Here is an 11198-nt window from a genome sequence, read left to right as displayed (position 1 = left end):
CATGTAAAAAATGTCAAGTTTGTAATCAAGGCTTTTTAAGCCATTATGAATAATGATACGCGCTATCTTCTCTTAATGTGGATTCTATTACCTTTTGCATACATGTTTCACACTTCCCTTTATTAATTTTGAGCAATATGACAACATTGTATTGACATCAAAACGAAATAAAAAGGAAGTAAAACATACATGCGCGAGCTTCAAGCTCAAACGCGTGTACGAGTCTTAACTCTAAAACGTCAGGGCCTTAGCCCAATTCTATTACCTTATGCATACATGTTTCACACTTCCCTTTATTAATTTTGAGCAATATGACAACATTGTATTGACATCAAAACGAAATAAAACGAAGTAAAACATACATGCGCGGGCTTCAAGCTCAAACGCGTTAACGAGTCTTAACTCTAAAACGTCAGGGCCTTAGCCCAATAATGTGAGCCTTAGCTCAAATCACTCACAACATCCATCCTACATACTGCGCAGCCTAACCATAAAAATACCTAAACACAACTAAGGCAAAACAAATGCCAAAACATAGTTGTTAAGTTCTCAGGTCGAGGTCGCGCATGCAATTGTAATGGATATCTGAGCAACACATATTGATACGTAAAGGCTAAAAAAATCATAATTCCATATAATAAATGCGCGATAACGTCGCGCAAAAGAGGAATAATGAAAACGCCTAGGCACGTGTCAACATAATCAAGATATGGCAAAATCACTTACAATATGACAAGGATTAAGTATAATAATTTCCTTACAACCTTGTTCTTATTTCAACGTGCAAGCATATCTTATATTCAACAAGCAAACATGCAATATAAAGAGATGAATGGGGAATGCGCAAGATGCGATGAAGGGAAAAACAAAATTTCATTCCAAAGCATTGAAATTTACAAGTTTACAAGATGATAAGATACAAACTACAAATAAAAATAAAAAACATGAAGGGCTTCTCAAGTCTCCACGTCGACGTCAGCCTCTTCATAGTCCTCATCACCGCCCTCAGCATCTGGCGCAGCCCGCTCCTCGTCATCTCCAAACTGACCATAGTCAAGTTCTTCGTCTTGAATGGAGTCTTCTATCACGACAGTGTCAGGAGCGGATCCTTTGGCCACGCCAGAGCCGCTAGCAGGGGCAGCATGCCCCGCGCCATCATCGCCGCCACCAGCCCCCTCGCACTCGTCAAGTAATTTCTTTAGCGCGCCGAGATCGGGCTGGTCAGCAAGCGCGGATATCTGCAAATCATAAGGAAAAATATGAGTACAAAAAGACTTGGAAAATAAGTCAAGGTTATCTCATTAAGGTTAAAATACCTGCGCAAGGATGGGAATGTGAGTATTCAAATACTTCTCCTCTATCGCGGCCATGTCCGCGCAGGCAACGTCGCTCTGATAAGGGTACTCGGATGGGTTCTTCTTCAACATGCCATATTCATAGCCATCCGTAAACCCTTCAGCTCGACCCACCAAGCGCGCGGCAGCGTTGCAATCCATCACAAGGGCCTGAAACTCGTCTGAGTATTTCATCGCGTAAGCGCAACGAGTCATGCCCTGTGAGATTAGCCATTGGCGATCCTGCGCGAGGGAAGCAACAGACGTCTCGAGGGCAGGAATCTGAGAGTTTAACAACTCAACAGTTTCCTTAGTCTGTTTCAGCTCCTCTTTGTCGGACGCTGATTCCGCCAAGGCTTCTTCCTTTTCCGCCCGCGCAAGCTCGAGTGCTTCCTGGCTAGACGCTGCCGTCGCCAAGGCTTCATCTTTTTCGGCCTGCGCGGCCGCCAGCTCCCTCTTCAGGCGCGCAACCTCACTCTCCAGCGATGATTTGTCAGTTATAGACTGGACAAGAGCTTGGTCACGCGCCTCCGCGTCCAGCTCCAAGTCGCGCACTCTACGCGCGTACTTGGCCGCGTCCGCCTCGGCTGCCTGAAGCTTCTCCCGCGCAGCCTGGAGCTCATGCCCGCGCTTCACAAAGGCGGTGTTGGCACTTGCCCAGTTCTCACTGAGCTCTGCTTGGAGCTTCTCAGCTCTCTCTCGAGCATCAGAAAGATGCCAAGCAGATACTTTAGCCTCTTGCTTGGCTTCCGCAAGAGCATCACGTACCTTTACGTAATCATAGCGAAGCTCTTGGGAGGCAGCAAAGAAAGCCGACCCAGCAAACAGATGATCTTTAAGCAAGTCATCGCGAGCGCGGGCCTCCTGAAACCTCCTTTCAGCTGGAGGCACAGAATGAGCCCAGAAGTCCTCACACACACCCATGGACTGAAATGAGCTGTCCTCAGTAATGTTCCATCTCGGGCGGTAGATGTGATCGGCTTCCTGCAAACACAAAGTAATGATCTAAGTCAAAACACTAATATGAAAGTCCGCGCAGCGGAGCAAAAACGAACTTATACCTGCGGGGACGAAGCAGAAAAGTCAGCGGCAGGCCCACGAGAAGACGGCGCCGCGAAACCTCGTGGCGCTGCAGGGCTGGCGCGGCCGCTGTCGGAGCCTTCAGCTTGAACCTCCTCATCCTCCTCAGAAACAGGCCTTTTCTCCTGCGACCTAGAATCAAAATCAGTCTCGCGAGGAGGGCTGTGCGCAGGAGGAGGTGAGGGAGGTCTCGACGCCGCCAGATCGGCGCGTAAAACGGCCTCCTGCTCCTTAGTAATCCCGATGAGGGGAGATTCATCGCTTGCAGGAGCAGGAGCAGAGCCAGCGGCGCTGGCACCGGCGCCAGGAGTGCCGCCAGCAGCTTGTACGCCAGCAATGACTCCTGTGAAAAAATCAACAAAAAGAAATGGTTCATGACTTGATCTAAAAGAAAGTCAGAAAATAAAAGCGCAATACGTACCTTGGCGCAACTCCGTTCGCGAAGCAAACATCGCCATGAAGTCCATTCTACCCTTTTTTGAGGGTAAAACAGGGGAATTCGAAGCGACCTCCGGCGCAGCCTCGGCATCTTGTTGCGCTTCAGGTTGATCCACCAAGGTCTCCGGCTCTACAAACATTTGAGTCAGCAAAGATTCATTAGTAATCCTATCAGAATCGCGCTCATAGAACCATAAAAGATAAGCAAAGGATAAGCAAAGTATACCTGTCGAGGGCGCAACGCCGCTTCCCTTTTCCACCGCGCGAAGGGAGGAGGTAGTAGCACCATACCTCGTGTGGACAGGAGGTCTGCCCACTTTTTGAGGCAGGGAAGATAAGGAAAACTTGGGGGGAAATTCCTGGGTTTTCTCAAATCCCCTCGCCTGAGTAGGAGGATCCTGAGCAACAGGGGCAACATCTTTCTTCTGTTTCTTACTGGCCCCTGCGCCAGTTTTCCCCTTAGCTTTACGCTTTAGTTGGGGCGCCTCCTCCTCCTCCTCCTCTTCCGCGAGCTCCAGCTCGTAGTTTTCAAGCGCGTCTACAATACACGTAACAGAAGTGTTAGCAAAATTTGGTATTATAAAGGCAAATGTATAAGTACAAAGGCTTACCAGGCGCATCGCTGTCAAAGAGAAATCCCAGATCAACAGAGATGAACATGTCATCGAAGCGATCGGGGAAGCCAACCTCCCCAGGGCCCAGCGCGACGGAGCCACCCTCCATATGCTCATCATAGGCGGCGTGGACATACTCCTTGCTGACTGCACAAAACAAGTCAAATGATATCAGAAAAAAGATAAGTATTCGCGCAGAAGTAATGCAATGAGATTAACTTACACAAGCCGTCAACTTGGATAACGGGCTCAGTCGCGCTGTCAGCCCACCTCCTGCTCATACCGACCCCCACCAGCGCCTCCTCAAAAATTTTCTTAGCGGGGGATGGTTCGGCGGTCAACTTTTTAACCCAGGCGCCAGTTGGGTTCTTGAAGACACCCACATCCGCAGGCGCAGAAGAGATCGCGCGCATGGTCATGCGGATGGGGATCACACCAGCCCTGATGTAAAAAAACCTCTCAGACCAGTCATGAAGGCTCTTGAATGAAACAGTGGAGCACTTGACCTTCTGACTGCGAGGAATAAATGAGAACCAAGAATCTTGGATCTTGGGCATATAAAAAAACTGAAAGCGCCGAGGGGTGGGCTCCTCGCGCTGAGATTTGCACATGAACTCAAAATGAGTCATGCGCACGAGTCCAAACGGATGGACTTGGGATATATGAATCCCATAAAACCTAAGCACCGCACCCACAAACCTTGTTATCGGAAGACGAAGGTTGCAGTAGGTGAAAAAATGGCAGTAAAGGGATATATGACCGGTAGGCGGGTCCGCCGCCGTTTGCCCGGCCCCAGGCAACATACAGCCAAACTCAGGGAGAAAACCCTGAGAGGCGATAAGGCTGTCAAGATCGGCCTGCCTCAGTTTGCAGGGGATCTCATCCCACTTCTTCACTGCCTTGGTCCTCCCTACCTCCTCCGATGAGGCCTCAGCAGCCCTCTTCCCCTTGCCGGTCTTCTTCAACGTCGACATTACTAACGATTTAACACGGCGATGGATAGGGGAGGTTGTGTTGTCTGAGCTATCAGACATACAACTGTAAAACGGACAAAGGATGATCTGAAGAACAGAGACCTGGAAGCAGAAGACAGCTAATCGGAATAGAATGAAAGAAAGGAAAGCTTCGAATAAACAAACAAGAAGATGAAGGATAAAAAACTCAAAGGGGCTGGCTTTTATAGGCCCAGGAGAGAGAAAAATTGGTGCTGATCGGACTTCACGCGCCCCCACTCGCAGGTGTAAGCCAACGCGAGCGCGACACGTGTCCCTGACACTGTGTGAGGGGACACGAAAAGAAACTATACGGCTGCTGCCAGAGTTCACGCGCCACCACTCGCAGGAACGGACCAACGCGAGCGCGACACGTGTCCATGACAGCATGTGAGGGGACACGAAAGGCAACTGTAGCACCTCGAGCACACGAAAGGTCTGACACGTCTCCATCACTGACGCATGTCAGCAACAACCAACCACGTACAGGGACGATTCGATTGCAACAAAAAGGATAGAATTTCGCGCAACGATGAGTAATAAGAAGAAAAAGACAAACCCCTACTAAAAGAGCAAACTGTTAAGTCTAATATCTATCTTGCCTCGCTCGCGCGAGACAAGACACACATTAGACTGGGGGGGCTTGAAGAGGTATGTACCCGCCTCAACACCGAGCGAGGCGGGTCAACCCACAAGATATGGACAAGAGGCTTGAAATCAAGACATTATGAATGCACAAAGCCAAAACCTACGCGCATGGCGCATATCACATATGCTCACGCATATCACATATGCTAATGCATCACATGCTCAGGCATCATATGCTCAGGCACCACAGATGCTCAGGCATCACACATGCTCAGGCATCATATGCTCAGGCACCACAGATGCTCAGGCATCACATATGCTCATGCATCACATGCTCAGGCATCATATGCTCAGGCACCACAGATGCTCAGGCATCACATATGCTCACGCATCACATATGCTCACGCATCACATATGCGCGTGGCGCATATCACATGCTCGTGCATATCACATCTGCGCATGAAACATCTGCGCGTGAGAATAAAGAGAAGACCTCGCGCATCCTCAGGATAGCGCGTATCACACATGCACATAATCAACCTCGTCCTTATCCAAATCAGGATTAGGGCAACCTTGATTGTGCACGTCAGACAACCTTCCAGAAGGTATCTTTTTAAGGAATAAGAATATGCTGATGTTGACAGCTGCCAATGAAAGGTGGACAACTCAGCAAAACCCATGTGCTACCACGTGATTATAACCAATGAAAAAGCACCAGGTGTCCCAAAGGACACGTGGCGCAAAGCAACTGGAAGAGGCCAACAAAGCCCTAATTGGGTCTGAGCCCAATCATTGGAAACCCTAGCACTATAAATACCACATCAACTCCACAAGGAGAGATCATCAAATAACATCCAATCACATCCAATTACAGAGTATTCAGCTATTAAGCAGTACACTCCAAATTCCTTACTCTCATATTATTATCTTCTCCTACAAACACTTATTCTCACACCGGAGGGTTACCCCAAAGAGGACCCCTCTGTCCCTTTCTGAGGGGTAAGTTTACGGTGCTGTTCATTTTGTAGGTGGAAGAACCCAGATCCATCATGTTATCCGGTGAAATCCCGGAGGGTTTAATTAATCTTTCTCAGTTATCCGTTCTTTACCTCGACGGAAACTCACTTTCCGGCGAAATTCCGACGACAATCCGGTCATGGAACTCACTAACCACATTGAATCTAGCCAGAAACAAACTCTCCGGCGAGATTCCGATATCGATCACTTCTTTGCCACATCTTCTTGATCTTGATTTATCAGATAACCAACTTTCTGGCAAGATTCCGCCACAGCTGAGCCGGTTAAGGCTCACAACACTAAACCTCTCTTCAAACAAACTAGCCGGAAGAATCCCATACCCGTTCGATAATCTTGCATACGAAAATAGTTTCTTGAACAATCAAAATCTTTGTGCTTCATCTGCAATTTCGAACCTGCATAATTGTTATGCAACCCTTCCCAAATCCACCACACACCTTCACAAATCCTCGCACTCTGATAAGCTTTCCTCAAAAATCATCGCAATGATTGTGGTTTTAGCTGCATTTGTTACATTCGTCGCGATTCTATGCATATTGTTCGTGTTTAGAGGTTACATTAAGAAGAAGCAAAAACTGGATTTAACCACATGGAAGTTAACTTCATTTCACACGTTAAAGTTCACCGAAGCGAATATTTTGTGTTGTTTGACCGATAACAATTTGATCGGTAGTGGCGGGTCGGGGAAAGTGTACCAGATTGAGATTGGGCAGCAGGGTGAGTACGTTGCGGTTAAACGAATTTGGAATACTAGAAAAGTAGACCAAACACTCGAGAAAGAGTTCTTATCCGAGGTGCAAATATTGGGATCGATTCGTCACTCTAACATAGTTAAACTATTATGTTTTTTTTCAAGTGAGGATTCTAGGCTTCTTGTTTATGAGTATATGGAGAATCAGAGTCTTGATAAGTGGTTGCATGGAAAGAAGATGAAAACAAATCGCGGGGTGGTTCATCATATTGTGTTGGATTGGCCCAAGCGGCTCCAGATTGCAATTGGTGCGGCTCAGGGGCTTTGTTATATGCACCATGATTGTTCACCGCCGATTATTCATAGGGACGTGAAGTCAAGCAATATTTTGTTAGATTCTGAGTTTAAGGCACGAATTGCAGATTTTGGGCTAGCGAAGATTTTGACCACGCCTAAGCCTGGTCAGGTCAATACTATGTCGGCTATAGCTGGTTCGTTCGGTTACATTCCTCCTGGTAAGAATACTTTGACTTCAAAGGTCAACTTTTGTAAATAAGATTAAAATAGATATGGGTTGTTTAAAATAAAATTTAACTTCAATACACTAAATAATTTAGGTTACAAACATTTCTTTTTGTAAACGATAAAATTAAGATAATTTGAATTGGAATATGAATATCAGTGTGTTTGACCACATTAGTCAAACTGCAGTTCTTTTTTCGGAAAGTAACATCATATATGTACTCTTTGACCTTTTCGGTCAAAACGGAAGTAATTTTCAAAAAACCTTGAACTAAATTGATCATTGTGTTCCCTTTTGAGGTCAATCCAGAGAAATTTGCAGTCCAAAGCTGTCTAGAATGCTAATATATGACCTTCAAAGTCAAACCCTTCTTCCTTTTAAGTTTGTAGGATCTAGCAGTATAGTTTATTTTTCAATATTCTAAGTCATTAAGATTTGTTTGAGCAGTATATGAGTCCATTTGACTTTATAAGTCAAAGTGTGCACCTTTTTATTTTTACTTTCTTGGTCAAACCAAAGTAATTAGCAAGTCCCAAATTGATTTGGATTTTCCAAGTAAATCCTATAATCATAACTATTTATCTTTAAATATTGCCATGAAACAAGTTCAACGATACAATCTTCCTCAAAAATCTAAACATTATGATAATTTCAAAGATAAATATTCGTTAATTTGACCTCCAAAGTCAAAACATGAAACTCTTTTAACATGGATTCCTGATTAATTGCAGAATACGCATACTCAACAACCATAACCGAGAGGGTAGATGTATACAGTTTTGGAGTGGTGCTACTAGAACTAGTAACAGGAAAAGAACCACACGCAGGAGACGGTGACATGAATCTTGCACAATGGACTTGGAAACATTTCAGTGAAGGGAAATCCATGGTTGAAGCTTTGGACCCGGAGATCAAACAAGCCAATTGCTACATGGAAGAAATTAGCCTGGTGTTCAAACTTGGGCTAATATGCACCAGCACATTGCCTTCGAGTCGACCATCAATGAAAGAAGTACTTGAAATTCTTAAACGCTGTGATAATCCATTAAGTGAAGAGCGGTGAAGAGGTATGTACCCGCCTCAACACCGAGCGAGGCGGGTCAACCCACAAGATATGGACAAGAGGCTTGAAATCAAGACATTATGAAGGCACAAAGCCAAAACCTACGCGCATGGCGCATATCACATATGCTCACGCATATCACATATGCTCACGCATCACATGCTCAGGCATCATATGCTCAGGCACCACAGATGCTCAGGCATCACACATGCTCAGGCATCATATGCTCAGGCACCACAGATGCTCAGGCATCACATATGCTCATGCATCACATGCTCAGGCATCATATGCTCAGGCACCACAGATGCTCAGGCATCACATATGCTCACGCATCACATATGCGCGTGGCGCATCCGCGCGTGGCGCATATCACATGCTCGTGCATATCACATCTGCGCATGAAACATCTGCGCGTGAGAATAAAGAGAAGACCTCGCGCATCCTCAGGATAGGCGCGTATCACACATGCACATAATCAACCTCGTCCTTATCCAAATCAGGATTAGGGCAACCTTGATTGTGCACGTCAAACAACCTTCCAGAAGGTATCTTTTTAAGGAATAAGAATATGCTGATGTTGACAGCTGCCAATGAAAGGTGGACAACTCAGCAAAACCCATGTGCTACCACATGATTATAACCAATGAAAAAGCACCAGGTGTCCCAAAGGACACGTGGCGCAAAGCAACTGGAAGAGGCCAACAAAGCCCTAATTGGGTCTGAGCCCAATCATTGGAAACCCTAGCACTATAAATACCACATCAACTCCACAAGGAGAGATCATCAAATAACATCTAATCACATCCAATTACAGAGTATTCAGCTATTAAGCAATACACTCCAAATTCCTTACTCTCATATTATTATCTTCTCCTACAAACACTTATTCTCACACCGGAGGGTTACCCCAAAGAGGACCCCTCTGTCCCTTTCTGAGGGGTAAGTTTACGGTGCTGTTCATTTTGTAGGTGGAAGAACCCAGATCCATCAGATCCAAGAGAAACCATCGGTGAAATAGCATAATCACACCCGAGGAAAGTAGATCGTCCACCAGTGAGTCGATCCACGTTTCTTCAAGCGGAAAGTAGATGAGTTTGATGCCACCCCACTTTTAAGGAGGGAAAGTTATCTTTCAAACTATCGTCGTGGTGGGAATAAGGTGGCGAATGAAAGTATTGACATACTTGATGGTAGATTGTAAAGGGTTGATGAAAATAGTAAGTTTAAGACATTGTGTGTTTTTTTAGCTTAAATGTGTTGATATGTATATAAATAAAGCTTATTTTCGATCAGGTTGATCGACAGGTGAGTGAAAACAACTGATATGTTACATCCATATGATTCTGCAAGAAATTTAATTTGAGCTTTATAGTAAATCCTAAGCTATCACAACCATGATCCACTAATCAATAGACGGGTCGACGACTCAAATTAAACAACAGCTTATAATGTATTGTAAATATTAAAACACTTAATTTAAGTGGGTCCAGATGGGTTGTATTGACATGAACTCATTTCCACTCAAACTCGTTCTAACTTGAGGGTCGAGACCCAATCTGACTCGCCCGTTTTGTCAAGGTTTACGAAATCCAAAGCAAATATTTGTTTCCTGTCAGTTAAAAATATGTAACAGGAACATACTGCCAAGTTCACTAGGAGTTTTAATGCCTATCTTCCTCTTTCTAACTAAATTTCCTAAATGTGCTTTTAACAAATAGTACCGCTTCAAATAATACTAGTTTGCGTTCCCGTGTTGCGGGGGTTTATTTAGGTTTTTGTTTTTAATCCTTTTGTTATTTTATATTTTGTAATGATTTGTTTTATTTTTTAACGTAGTTTTGTTTTTTTTATTTAATACGTATATATTAGTTTATTACGCCCATTGTGTTTTGGTATACTGGTTTTATTAATCCCAGCTATCATGTTTTGGTCGCTGCCGGTCCCAACTAACGAATTGGCTACTAACGGTCCCATCTTTTAACGTATTTGTTCCCAACGCCCCGCGACTAACAAAACCCTAACGTCTTTACTTGCAGGTCACCGGAAAAACGTTTTTAGCCGGAAAAGTCAAATTTGATTACCGGAAAACTCAACTTGAACACCGCCAACACCATCAACTGACTCACCACCAACCAACCACCTACAACGATGGTTATAGGGTTCCAACGACCTCAATAATTGAGCCTTTTACTAGAAAAAAGGTTCCTTAAGGTCGATCCAAAGTTACAAAGATGTTTGGGACGAAATTATTGAGTTTTCAAGAAAAAAATGTGAGTTTTCCGGCCAAAACCGTTTTTCCGACAACCTGCAACTGACGGCTTTAGAATTCTGTTAGTCGCGAACCATTGGAATAAATATGATAAAAGGTGGAATCGTTATCAACCAATTCGTTGGTTAGGACTGGTAGCAACCAAAAGATGATAGTTGGGATTAATAAAAACTAATATACCTTGTATTTTTAACGTTTTGGCCTTTTCAGTTGAGATGTGTACGCTTTTTTAGATTTTTAACGAATGAACATAAGCAAATAGAACATGTTGATTTTTTTTGAAATGAACAAAAATGAACATAAATATTTGTCTTATGAAAAAGGGACGGTTGATATATGCGCCGATGGTGGTTGATGCATGAGAGGAGAAGTTGACGATAGTGGGTGGTAATCGGAAGGTAACCGTGGATGGACATTTTATAACATGTTTAAGAGCTATTCGGGTTTGGTGAGACCCATGACTTGCGAAAATTATTGTTTGATAAACAATGGGGCAAATAAATAAGATGCTATAACTAGGGATGAGCTCGGTACCGTACCGGTGCCGAAAATCCCGATCCCGAAAATC

At 44.5% G+C, this 11198-nt stretch overlaps 1 protein-coding gene across 1 annotated transcript; it reads left to right on the top strand.

The window, feature by feature from the left end:
• Nucleotides 1-6095: 6095 nt before the first annotated feature.
• LOC143588737 (receptor-like protein kinase HSL1) lies at nucleotides 6096-9619 on the top strand. The gene is made up of 3 exons (XM_077069664.1): nucleotides 6096-7290; nucleotides 8030-8365; nucleotides 9450-9619. Exons 1-2 carry the CDS (start codon nucleotides 6096-6098, stop codon nucleotides 8359-8361), a joined length of 1527 nt encoding a protein of 508 aa, XP_076925779.1. The 3' UTR covers nucleotides 8362-8365; nucleotides 9450-9619.
• Nucleotides 9620-11198: the final 1579 nt, after the last annotated feature.

This window comes from Bidens hawaiensis, unplaced genomic scaffold, assembly GCF_021521415.1.
Source record: "Bidens hawaiensis isolate Kalapana, Puna unplaced genomic scaffold, B.hawaiensis_p1.1 tig00036746_1, whole genome shotgun sequence".
Lineage (NCBI taxonomy): Eukaryota > Viridiplantae > Streptophyta > Magnoliopsida > Asterales > Asteraceae > Bidens > Bidens hawaiensis.
The sequence above is the reverse complement of the archived record's forward strand: the minus strand, read 5'-3'. Positions and strand labels throughout refer to the sequence as shown.